General features: G+C 46.4%; 1 protein-coding gene across 1 annotated transcript in view; it reads left to right on the top strand.

The window, feature by feature from the left end:
* The window catches only part of LOC140186818 (dynein axonemal heavy chain 3-like), a 428,385-nt gene that overhangs the window by 241,890 nt on the left and 172,545 nt on the right, over positions 1-13,950 (top strand). The window contains 3 exon segments of the mRNA XM_072241409.1: positions 96-334; positions 2,520-2,669; positions 6,458-6,677. Coding sequence (XP_072097510.1) covers positions 96-334; positions 2,520-2,669; positions 6,458-6,677 — 609 coding nt within the window.

The raw sequence follows: 13,950 nt of genomic DNA on the forward strand, positions 1-13,950 counted from the left end.
CTAGACGTGAGGCAGGATAATTTAAACATCTTTCCTACCCGAGACCTGCACAGTTTATCAGCACAAGGCTAGTGCATTTCTCTCTTGACTTGCAGCTTAACAAAATCATCATAAACACAGCTGGAACAGTGATGCAGACATACTTCCTGGAGAAGCTGCTGCTACGTGACAAGCCATTGCTGTTTGTGGGAGCCACGGGCACCGGGAAGACAACAATCACAAACAGCTTCCTCCGACGATTGCCTCCCGACAAGTACTCCATCTGCCAGATCAGCTTCTCGGCGCACACGTCAGCCAAGCAGACGCAGGACATCATCCTGGCACGGCTTGAGAAGTACTGACAATTCCCAGATTGGGGCTGGACTGGGGGAGGCAGTGGGGGGGTATGCGAGATGTTAAAGGAATATGAAGAGAGATCCCATGAGTTGCTGTAATCTGTCGAGAGACACTGGTCTCTCTATACAGGCATGGGACAGAGAGCACTTTGGTTTAAAATGTCCAGAAGCAAGAGCCCGAATTACTGTGTGATCAGTACCCAAGCTATCTGTTAGCAAAGCTGGAAGCCAGCCAAGCTCTGGTAAGCTGACATACAGCACTGACCAAGGCAGGTGTCAGTGTGTGATTGTGGTTGGATCAGGCCCTGTGGCCCGGTACACGAGGGCCAAGAAACCCACAGGGCAAAGCAAGAGTCATCGGGCAGTGGTGAGGTCTCCAAGTGGCTTGGTCCAGAGTCCTGGGCAAAAAATTCTACTTGACCCGTTCTGAAAGGCTGATTGCTGGGGCAATGAGTGACCTCTTGTACTACCCCTTCCACCCTGATTGAAATCTGTGGCTCTCAGGACACCCAGTCCAATGGCACTTGCCTCTAGGCCAACTTGCTGGCCCTCCCATATCTTCAATAGTAATAAAAGCTCTCCAGGGAAAGTGGGGAAACAGAACATAGAACACCAGTGTTCACCTGGTGGAGAATCTCACCTGGTCCCTCAACACCAGCTCCACAGCAAAGGCAGCCCAGCAGCGTCTCTACCTTCTGCAAAGGCTGAGAAAAGTCCATCTCCCACCCCCCATCCTCATCACATTCTACAGAGGTTGTATTGAGAACATCCTGAGCAGCTGCATCACTGCATGGTTCGGAAATTGCACTATCTGAGATTGCAAGACCCTGCAGCGGATAGTGAGGTCAGCTGAGAAGATCATCGGATCTTTCTTCCCGCCATTACAGACATTTACACCACACGCTGCACCCGTAAAGCAAAAAGCATTGTGAAGGACCCCACGCACCCCTCACACAAACTCTTCTCCCTCCTGCCATCTGGCAAAGGGTACCGAAGCATTCAGGTTCTCATGACCAGACTGTGTAACAGTTTCTTCCCCCAAGCCATCAGACTCCTTAATACCCAGAGTCTAGACTGACATCTACATCATTTATTATTATATTGTAATTTGTCCTCTACTGTGTCTATTGTCTTGTTTATTATTTATTGTACTGCCCTGCACTGGTTTGTGCACTTTATGTAGTCCTGTGCAGGTCTGTAGTCTACTGCAGTTTTTATGTTGTTTTACGTTGTCTAGTGTAGCCTTGTGTTGTCTCACATAGTCTAGTGTAGTTTTATGTTGTTTCATGTAGCACCAGGGTCCTGGAGGAACATTGTTTTGTTTTTACTGTGTACTGTACCAGCAGCTTATGGTCGAAATGACAATAAACTTGACTTGACGTGATCGGAGGAGTGTGAATGAGGCAGAGGATAGGAGTTCAAGTGAAAGTACAGGGAGCAGAAGACAGAACAGGGGAGGGAGAGACACAAGATAGAGTGAGTAAGGGGGGAGCAGTGTGAGATATAGAGCAGCATAGGAACAAACCCTTCAGCCCACAATACCTGTGCAATTTATACTAGTCCCTTCTCCCTACATGCATCCATTTCCCATCAGTTTCTGCACAGTAGTGTGTCTAAGAGCCTCTTAAACACTTCTGTCAAATTTGGCAATGCATTCCAGGCACCCACCATTCTTGTGTAAAAATAAAATTACCTGACTACTTCCTTTAAACTTTCCCCTTCTCATCTTAAAATTACCTCCTCTAGAATTGGATATTTCTACCCTGGGAAAATAACTCTGACTATCTACTACCTAATATCTTCTAGTATTGGACATTTCTACCCTGGAGAAAAGACTCTGACTATCTACTATTTTCTCCTCTCATGGTAATAAAAAATTTTTATCAGATCTCCCCTCAGCTGCTGACACTCTTTGCCCACCCTCTCATAAATCTCTAATCCAGGCAACATTTTGATGAACCTGTAACTTTTCCAAAGCCTCCACATCCTTCCAATAATGGGGCAACACAATGCTCCAAGTGAGGCCTAACCGAAACTTTGTACAGCTGCATCATAAAAAGAAGCAAGAAAGAGTAAGAGTGAAAGTGGTGAACGGGAGTAGGATCAGTACAATTATTTGTCAAAGCAGCAGGGCAATGATTTAAATCCGATTGAAGAGCGTCCATCATTATCGCTCCACCACAGGCGCAGGAGAAGTGTCCATGGGATAGAGCACGAGAAACAGCTGTGTGTTTTTGTTGGTGATGTCAGCATGCCAGCAAAGGAGCAGGATGGAGCAGAACCTCCTGTGGAGCTGCTGCGACAGTGGATCGATCACGGCTACTGGTTTGACAGGTATGGTGACGGGACAACAGCTGTGTGCGGGGCTGATGGAGGGTTCGGCTTCACCTATTTACGATGCAGTATGAGTGAGGGAATGTGACAGAATTATTGTCTGCAGTGTTCCCACTCTCCAGGCACAATGCAAATCTCCTCCATTAACTGCGCCCCGTTAGCCATCTGCCGCGGACAATTAATGAGGATGCTTCTGGGGAAACATCCAGTCAGACTGGGGAAAAACTTAAAAATAAGATGGGAGTGATCTCCAACTCTATAATCACTTTGACGTGATTGTGCAATAGCCACCTCCCACCCAATAGTCAGTGGTGGTATGTCGGGAAGAGTTGTAAGAATAGTACAGTTATAATGTTTGGTGGTTTTATCTAATATTGAGATGGTTTCTCAGAATCAGGGTATCACAGTATGCCATAAAACGTGTTCTTCTGCAGCAGCAGCACTGTCCAATACATTAAAAAACTGCAATTTTCAATAAGAAACATTTTTAAAAGATAGTGCAAAAAGTGTTCATGGATTCAATGTCCATTCAGAAATTTGATGGCGGAGGGGAAGGAGCTGTTGCTGAATCATTGAGTGTGGGTCTTTGAGCTCCTATACCCCCTCCCTGATGGTAGGAATGTGAAGAGGGCATGTCCTTAATGATGGATGCTGTCTCCTTGGGGAATCACTTATTGAAAGTGCCCTCGATGGTGCCCATGATGGAGCTGGCTGAGTTTAGAACTCTGCAGTTATTTTTTGATCTTGTGATTGGCGCCTCTGTACCCGATGGTGATGATACAACAAGTCAAAATATTCTCATGGTACATCTGTAGAAACTTGTTCGAGTCTTTGTTGACATAGCAAATCTCCTCAAACTCCTAATGAAATATAGTCACTCACATTAATATGTTGGATCCAGGATAGATCTTCAGAGATGTTGACACTTGGGAACTTAAAGCTGCTCACCCTTTCCTCTGCTGATCCTTTGACGTGGACTTCCAAAAGTCCACAATCAATTCCTTGGTCTTACTGATGTTGAATGCAACACCACTCAGCCAGCTGATCTACCTCTCTCCTGTAGGTCTCCTCGTCACCACCTGAGATTCTGCCAACAACAGTTGCGTCATTGGGAGATTTATAGATGGCATTTGAGCTGTGCATAGCCACACAGTCATGGGTGTTGAGAGAGAAGAGCAGTGGGCTGTGTATGCATCCTTGGGGTGCGCCCGTGTTGATTGTCAGTGAAGAGGAGATATTGTTTCCAATCCACACTGACTATGGTCTCCCGATCAGGAAGCAGGTATCCAGTTGCAGGGGGAGGTACAGAGGCCCGAGTTTAGGAAATTGTTGACTAGTACTGAGGAGCTGGTGGTGTTAAACACTGATTTGTAATCGGTAAACATCACAATAGGTGTTGCTGTTGTCCAGATGATACAAGGCCAAGTTGGAGAGTTAGTGAGATTGCATCTCTGTAGATCTATTGTCGCAGTAGGCAAGTTGCAGTGGGTCCAGCTCCCACTGAGGCTGGAGTTAATTCTGGTCATGACCAACCTTACAAAGCATTTCATCACAGTAGAGGTGAGTGCAACTGGGTGATAGTCATTGGAGCAGTTCACCTGGGCAGCAGTATGTCTGCGATAGTACAAAGGGCCTGTATGGGACATAAGTTTGCTGAAGCACATTGATGGCCCTTTTGGACAGGGGACAGGGGAGAGGGGAGAGGGGACTACATTTGATCTCCTACTGGGAAATGAGGTTGAGTGAGTGGTTGGTGGAGAAGGAATGCAGGACACAGAACAGTACAGCATGAGGCAAGCCCTTTGGCCCAATGACTTCTAATGAACCGAATCCTCCTTCACTGTACTTTCACCGTACCCCTCCCTTCTCTGCATATTCATGTACCTGACTAAGAGCCTCTTAAACACCCCTATCAGATCTGTCTCAACCACCATCGCAGGCAGCACTTTACAGCCATTCACAACACGTCAGAGAACTTGCCGCACTCATCTTCTTTGATCATAAACAACCCCCCACCCTACCTGAAATTCATGCCCTCTAGTATTAGATATTTTCTGCCTCCCACTGTCCTATAAACCTTTATCAAATCTCCCCTCAGCCTCTGCGGCTCCAGAGAAGCCCTAGCTTGTCTGATCTCTCTTTATAGCATGTGCTGTCCAATCCAGGCAGCATCCTAGTGAACCTTATTTGCATCCTCACTCTCTCTCAAGCCTCCATAACTTTATTATAATGGAGCTACAAGAAAAATGTGCAATATGGCCTAACCAGAACTGAATGAACCTAATTTCCTGACTACTGAACTCAATGCCGTAACAGCCCCTGCCATCGGTCGCTGAAAGACACCATTGGTGATTCTGTACTTTCCTCTTGTTCCAGGAAACAGGAACCCTAAGCAACCTATGGACACCCCCGCAGCGATGGCGGAGGGGTGTTCCAAATCCCAGCCCCCTGCACAGCAAAGTTCAAGTGCAGTTAGAAGGATTATGTGACAGAGCTGGTCAGTTCGTGTTGATGGTGGACTGCATGCTGGTCAGTGCATATTGATGGTGGACTGCGTGCTGGTCAGTTCGTGTTGATGGTGGACTGCGTGCTGGTCAGTCCGTGTCGATGGTGGACTGCGTGCTGGTCAGTTCGTGTTGATGGTGGACTGCGTGCTGGTCAGTTCGTGTTGATGGTGGACTGCGTGCTGGTCAGTCCGTGTCGATGGTGGACTGCGTGCTGGTCAGTTCGTGTTGATGGACTGCGTGCTGGTCAGTCCGTGTCGATGGTGGACTGCGTGCTGGTCAGTCCGTGTTGATGGACTGCGTGCTGGTCAGTCCGTGTTGATGGTGGACTGCGTGCTGGTCAGTCCGTGTCGATGGTGGACTGTGTGCTGGTCAGTTCGTGTTGATGGACTGCGTGCTGGTCAGTCCGTGTCGATGGTGGACTGCGTGCTGGTCAGTCCGTGTTGATGGACTGCGTGCTGGTCAGTCCGTGTTGATGGTGGACTGCGTGCTGGTCAGTCCGTGTTGATGGTGGACTGCGTTCTGGTCAGTCCGTGTCGATGGTGGACTGAGTGCTGGTCAGTGCATATTGATGGTGGACTGAGTGCTGGTCAGTCCGTGTTGATGGTGGACTGCGTGCTGGTCAGTCCGTGTCGATGGTGGACTGCGTGCTGGTCAGTCCGTGTCGATGGTGGGCTGCGTGCTGGTCAGTGCATATTGATGGTGGACTGAGTGCTGGTCAGTCCGTGTTGATGGTGGACTGCGTTCTGGTCAGTCCGTGTCGATGGTGGACTGCGTGCTGGTCAGTCCGTGTCGATGGTGGACTGCGTGCTGGTCAGTCCATGTCGATGGTGGACTGCGTGCTGGTCAGTGCATATTGATGGTGGACTGCGTGCTGGTCAGTTCGTGTTGATGGTGGACTGCGTGCTGGTCAGTTCGTGTTGATGGTGGACTGTGTTCTGGTCAGTCTGTGTTGATGGTGGACTGCGTGCTGGTCAGTTCGTGTTGATGGTGGACTGTGTTCTGGTCAGTCCGTGTTGATGGTGGACTGCGTGCTGGTCAGTCCGTGTCGATGGTGGACTGTGTTCTGGTCAGTCCGTGTCGATAGTGGACTGCGTGCTGGTCAGTCCGTGTCGATGGTGGACTGCGTTCTGGTCAGTCCGTGTCGATGGTGGACTGCGTGCTGGTCAGTGCATATTGATGGTGGACTGCGTGCTGGTCAGTTCGTGTTGATGGTGGACTGTGTTCTGGTCAGTCCGTGTTGATGGTGGACTGCGTGCTGACAAGGATGTTGTGTGGTTTCAGGAAGGACACCAGCATCTTCCGCCTTCAGACCAAGTCCCTGGTGGCAGCGATGGTTCCTCCCAGCGGTGGCCGCAATTCCACCAGCCCGCGCTGTCTGCGACACTTCAACGTCATTGCCCTTGATGCCTTCAGTGAAGACACCATGAAAACCATCTTCCAACCTGTGGTGGACTGGCACTTCAACAGGGGCTTTGACATCTCCCAGAAAAGATATTCCAGGGTAAGAGTCTGACCACAGGCAGAAGTTAGCCCTGGCAAAGGGTGTTCACTCTGTTTCTGTTCCCACCATTGTGACCTGACCTAAAGTCAGAGTTATCGAGTCAACCAGCATGGAAACAGGCCCTTGGCCCAACTCAACTCTTTCTGACCAGATAGCAGAACCGAGCTAACCCCATCTCCATCATTGTCCCATAGCCCTCTCAGTCTTTCCTATCCGTGCACCTGTCCGAATGTCTTTAAAATGTTGACGTTGTAGCCGCTTCTGGCAGTGGTAGATTCATATACCCACCACCTGCTGTAGAAAACCCTGCCCCTCAGATCCCCATGAAATATTTCCCCTCTCATCTTAACCCTCTTCCCTCTATTTTAGACTCTCCTACCCCAGGGAGAAGGCTATGAGCATCCATTTATGTGTGCCCCTTATGATTTTACAAACCTCTATAAGGTCACTCCACAGCCTCCTGCACTCCAGGAAAATCAGTCCCAGCCTATCCAGACTCTCCTTGTAACTCCAGCCCTCCATTCCTGGTAACATCCTTGTTTTGTCCCCTCTCCAATTTAATGACAAACTGATGTGTTTTCTGTTGCAACACACACAAACTGCTGGACAACATCAGCAGGGCAGACAGCATCTATGGAGGGAAAGATTAAAGATTTAAAGATTTGTTAAAGATTGCATATGTACAGTGAACAGACAGTGAAATGTGTCATTTACATCAGATCAAATTAGCAAGATTTCAGCTGGAGGAACTCAGCGGAGAAGGAAATAGTGGGCATTCCAAGGTTGGGGGGAAAGGGTGTTGTTTGGGAAGTGATGTCACTAGATGTGTGGACTGGCACTTCAACAACTCTCAGAAAAGACATTCCAGGGTAAGAGCCAGCTGCAACCTGATCACAGGCAGAAGTTAAAGGCCAACAAATGCTGAAGCTGGAATGTATTTCTCTGGTGAGAATCACACAAGTACTTCCGGAGCCAACATAACATGCCCACGACTCACTAACCCTAACCTGTACGTCCTTGGATGGGAGGAAACCAGAGCACCCAGAGGAAACTCACACGATCACAGGGAGAACTTACAAGCTCCTCGTAGGCAGTGGTGGGAATTGAATCGCAAACTTACAGCTGGCGCTGTAAAGCGTTGTGCTAACCGAAATGAACAGTCTGCTCTTGTTTTATGTACTTCCTCAGGCACCCTGTGCCTCACTGTGGCAACAGTCTCCAGTGCACCTAGTTTCGTATCACTCCAACTTTCAAGCAGATGAAGTGAGGCAACTGACATCACTGAACTTTCCCTCCATGGTCCAGATCTCTTATTTTTATTTATTTATAGATACGCATGAGTCTTGCTGCCCTATTACACCCGTGACCAATTAACTACTAACCTGAGCGGGGGGGTTGCTGGAGCATCTCGAAGAACCCCAAGTGGTTACTGGGAGGACACACAATGTCCGTATAGACGGCAGAGGGAGTTGAACCCAGGTCACTGGAGCTGTGATAGCCTTATGCTGGCTGCTATGTTATGGTGCGACACCATGCAGTGGGACTGACCCTTGAAATGTTCCCAGCACCCATACACATCTTGTGACATCACTTCCCAAACAACACTCCTTCCCTACAACCGTAAAATGTCCACTATTTCCCTCCTCAGATGCTGCCTGCTCTGCTGAGTTCCTCCAGCAGTTTGTCTCTGCTCTTCCTCAGAAAGCAGGATTGGGGACCATTGACCCAGCCCAACACAGATCCCAGTGTTCCCTTCTGCTGCTCAACCCAGGCCTCAGTCCCAGCTGCTGTGTCTCCAATCCTGATCAGGGCTTGTGTCTGAAACTGGAAATGGTATTATTGTCCAGGTACTGAGACAGTGAAGAGCTTGTCTTGTATACTATCCATACAGACCAATTCATTAAACAGTGCAGTGGGGTAGAGTCAGCTAAAATGCAGAACAGAGTGCAGTGCAGGTGGACAATAAAGTGCAAGACCACAATGACGTAGACTGTGAGTTCAAGAGTCCATATTATTGGACCAAGGAACCATTTAATAGTTTGTAACAGCAGGATAGAAGCTGTCCTTGGGCTTGGCTTGGTGGCGCATGCTTTCAGGCGTTTGAACCTTATGCCCAGTGGGGCAAGAGAGAAAGCCCAGGGTGGCTTGGGGTCTTTGCTTATGCTCGCAGCCTAACTGAGGAAGTGAGTAGTGTAGACAGAGTCCATGGAGTGGAGGTTGATTTTTCAGTGATGTACTGAGCAAGGTCCACAACCAGTTCAACAGATCAATTTAAAATCTGAGAATGTATCCAGTATACAACCCAAAATTCTTACTCTTCAACAGACATCCACAAAACAGGAACCCCCCCAAAGACTGATTGACAGAAACGTCAGAGCCCCAAAACCCCTTCCACCTCCCACACACAAGCAGCAGCAAAAACATAACCCTTCCCCCCACCCCCCCCATTTGCTTCAGCAAAAGCAGCAACCCCGTCCCCCAGCAAAGCTGCCTAAGTGACCTTGATCTAGAGTCCATCCGAAACTACAGTCCATCCCAACACTTCAGTGTCTCAGACAGACTCCCTCTCACTAGCGAGGGAGAGAGACGTCACTCCTGAAACAAATGACAGTGGGAGACCAGCAACTTGCCTTTTTGATATTGCAATATGCCACATTGCCTCTCCAAGCATCCCTGTCTCAAGAAGCGACAGGCTGTCACCCTCCATTGCGAGAGGAAGAGAGAGGGACCATGAGTGCAGAGACTTCTTCCGACAGCAGTGTGCACAGCCTGCAAACTGACCACAGTTTCCTCTGGCCACAGGTAAAGCAGTTGCCACACCAAGCCGTGATGCATCCAGATGGGATATCTTCTGTGTTAATAAAAATTACTGAGAGTCAAAGGGGACGGGACATGCCAAATTCTTTAAATCTCCTGAGGAGCTTTCTTGACTGTGGCTTCTGCATGGTTGGATCAGGACCATAAGATCATAAGACATGGGAGCAGGATTGGGCCATTCAGCCCATCAAGTCTGCTCTACCATTCCATCATGGCTGATCCCAAATCCCACTCAGTCCCATACCCCTGCCTTCTTGCCATATCCTTTGATACCCTGACTGATCAGGAAACTATCAAGTTTTGCTTTAAGTATACCCACGGACTTGGCCTCCACAGCTGTCTGTGGCAGAGCATTCCACAGATTCTGGCTAAAAAAATTTCTCCTTACCTCCGCCCTAAAGGGTCAGTCCTCAAATTTAGTTCTGGATACCCCCACCAGAGGAAACATCCTCTGCACATCCACCCTATCCAGACCTTTCAACATTCAGTAGGTTTCAATGGGATCCCCATGCATTCTTCTAAATTCCAGTGAGTACAGGCCCAAAGCTGCCAAACACTCCTCATACATTAACCTCTTAATTCCTGGAATTATCCTCGTGAGCCTCCTCTGGACTTTCTGCAATGACAACACATCCTTTCTGAGATATGGTGCCCAAAACTGTTAACAATACTCCAAGTGCAGCCTGACTAGTGTCTTATAAAGGCTCAGAATTATCTCCTTGCTTTCATATTCTATTCACCTTGAAATAAGTGCCAACCTTACATTTGCCTTCTTTACCACAGACTCAACCTGTAAATTAACCTTATGAGAGTCTTGCACAAAGGCTCCAAAGTCCCTCAGCACCCCTGATAGAAAACATAGAAACATAGAAAACCTACAGCACAATACAGGCCCTTCAGCCCATAAGGTTGTGCTGAACATGTCCCTACCTTAGAAATTACGAGGGTTACCCATAGCTAAGGTTACCCTTAGTTTTCTAAGCTCCATGTACCTATCTAAGAGTCTCTTAAAAGACCCTATCATATCTGCCTCCACCATTGTTGCCGGCAGCCCATTCCATGCACTCACCACTCTCTGCATAAAAAACTTACCCCTGACATCTCCTCTGTACCTATTCCCCAGCACATTAAACCTGTGCCCTCTTGTGGCAGCCATTTCAGCCCTGGGAAAAAGCCTCTGACTATCCATGCCTCTCATCATCCTATACACCTCTATCAGGTCATCTCATCCTCCATCGCTTCAAGGAGAAAAGGCCAAGTTCACTCAACCTATTCTCATAAGGCATGCTCCCCAATCCAGGCAACATCCTTGTAAATCTCCTCTGCACCCTTTCTATGCTTTCCACATCCTTCCTGTAGTGAGGCAACCAGAACTGAGCACAGTACTCCAAGTGTGGTCTGACCAGGAACCTATATAGCTGCAATATTACCTCTCGGCTCCAAAATTCAATCCCATGATTGAAGGCCAATACATCGTATGCCTTCTTAACCACAGAGTCAACCTGCATAGCAGCTTTGAGTGTCCTATGGACTCAGACCCCAAGATCCCTCTGATCCTCCACACTGCCAAGAGTCTTACCATTAATACTATATTCTGCCATTATATTTAACCTACCAAAATGAAACACTTCACACTTATCTGGGTTGAACTCCATCTGCCACTTCTCAGCCCAGTTTTGCATCCTATCAATGTCTCGCTGTAACCTCTGACTGCCCTCTACACTATCCACAACACCTCCAACCTTTGTGTCATCAGCAAATTTACTAACCCATCCCTCCACTTCCTCATCCAGGTCATTATAAAAATCACGAAGAGTAAGGGTCCCAGAACAGATGTTTGAACCTGTTCCCCATTTAGATAATAGTCAGCTCTTTTGTTCCTTTCACCAAAATGCATTATCATCATCATCATCATCATCAGGTGCCATGCCCAGTTTGAGCTTTGACTGCCATGGCCCACACACTCCTGTTTCGGGTCAAGTGGATCAATTCATTGGTATTCATTTCCAGTTCTCTGGCTGCTTGTCTCCATCATCATTTTTCTTTGTCTTCCTCTTGCTTTCTTCCCTTCAATCTTTCCCATAGTTACCCTGCATTCTAACTCCTCTTTCCTAATCACTTGTCCAATGAAGTTACGTTGCCTTTTCATGATCTCATACATTATTTCTCTTTTTGTGTTTGCTCTGTTCATGACATCCTCGTTAGATATTCATTTTGTCCATGATATTCTTTGCAACCTCCTCAAAAACCACATCTCTGCTGCTAAAGTTCATTTCCTCATGTTACTAGATATTGTCCAACATTCTGAGCCATATAACATAACTGGATAAACGTAACATTTCAGTACTCTGAGGCGGGTTGTCATGCCTAGTTTAGTATTGGTCAGTATACTCTTCATTCTCGTAAAGGTGCCTTTTGCCATCCCTATTCTTCTTTTGATGTCCATGTTGCACCTGCCATCTGATGTCACCCAGCTTCCTAAGTAGCAAAAGTTCTGTACTTGTTTTATGTCTTCCCCGTTTACTTTCAGCCTGCAGATAGGATTCTCCTTCTTTTTGGATATCACCATACATTCTGTCTTTTTGCACTTTCTTCAACAATTATATCAATTAAGTTCTGTAGTTCTTCCTTCGTACTTGCAACTAACACAGTGTCATCTGCATATCTGAAATCATTGATGTTTTCACCACCAACTTTGATTCCCAAGATGTCTCTTATTTTTTGTAATATTGTTTCACTGTACACATTAAATAAATCAGGGGAGAAAACACACCCTTGTCTAACGCCTCTCTTGATTTTCATAAACTGACTCACTTCTCCATCTATTCTTACAGCGGAAGTTTGTTCCCAGTACAGATTTCTGATTAGGCGGAGGTCTTTCGAATCTAGATCTAGAGTTTCCTGTAATATTTCAAATAACTTATTGTGCTTTACCTTATCAAATGCTTTCATGTAGTCAATAAAACAAACAAACAAATCTTTCTGCACTTGAATAGCTCGTTCTGATAGTATCCTTAACATTAATATTGCATTTCTTGTACCTTTGTCTTTCACAAAACTATATTATTCTTTACCTATTTCAGCTTGTATCTTGCTTTTAGCTCTTGTCATCAAAATTCTTAGAAGTATCTTGGTGATATGACTCATTAAACTTATGGTCCTATGTAATTCACATTCTATTGCTCCAGCTTTCTTAGGAAGAGTGATAAATACTGATTTTTTCATCTCTTATGGTATTATTCCAGTCTCATAAATGTCATTGATTAAATCAGTAAGTTTTTCAATTCCATAATCTTCAAGGGCGATAATTTGTTCTATTACTAATTCATCAGGAAATGCATTATCATACATTTCCCAACACTGTATATCATCTGCCTCTTTTTTGCGCATTCTTCCAATTTGTCTAAGTTCTGCTGCAAATGCATTACATCCTCAGCACTACCTACTCCTCCACCTATCTTCGTATCATCTGCTAACTTTGCCACAAAGCCATCAATTCCATTATCCAAGTCATTGACAAACAATATGAAAAGTAGCGGTCCCAATATTGACCCCTGAGGAACACCACTAGTCACCAGCAGCCAACTAGAAAAGTTCCCCTTTATTCCCACTTGCTGCCTCCTGCCTGTCAGCCATTCCTCTATCCGTGCCAGTATATTTCCTGTAACGCCATGGGATTTTATCTTTTTAAATAGCCTCATGTGCAGCACCTTATCAAATGCCTTCTGGAAATCCAAGTAAATGACATCCACTGCCTCTCCTTTGTCCACCCTGCCTGTTACTTCCTCAAAGAACTCTAACAGATTTGTCAGGCAAGATTATTCTTTACAGTCACCATCCTGACTTTGACTTATTTTATCATTAGTTCCATGTACCCTGAAAGTTCATCCTTCGTAATGGACTCCACCACTTTCCCAACCAATGAGGTTGGGCAAACTGGCCTATAATTTCCTTTCTTTTGCTTTTCTCCCTTCTTAAAGAGTGGAGTGACATTTGCAATTTTCCACTCTTCCAAAACCATGACAGAATTAAGTAATTCTTGAAAGATCATAACCAATGCATCCGTTACTTCTTCAGCAACCTCTTTCAGGACTCTGGGATGTAGTCCATCTGGTCCAGGTGACTTATCCACCTTAAGACATTTCAGTTTGTCTAGCACTGTTTACCTTGTAATAGCAATGGCACTCACTCCTGCTCCCTGACATTCACGGACCTCTGCAACACTGCTAGTCTCTTCCACAGTGAAGGCTGATGCAAGGTTCATCTGCCACTTCTTTGTCCCTCATTACTACATCACCAGCATTATTTTCCAGTGGTCAACTCTCACCTCCCTTTTACTCTTTATATAACTGAAAAAAAATTCTAGTATCCTGCTTTGTACTATCGGCTAGTCTGTCCTCATATTTCATCTTTTCCCTTCTTATAGCCGTTTTAATTGCCTTTTGTTGGATTTTAA

This window comes from Mobula birostris, chromosome 23, assembly GCF_030028105.1.
Source record: "Mobula birostris isolate sMobBir1 chromosome 23, sMobBir1.hap1, whole genome shotgun sequence".
Lineage (NCBI taxonomy): Eukaryota > Metazoa > Chordata > Chondrichthyes > Myliobatiformes > Myliobatidae > Mobula > Mobula birostris.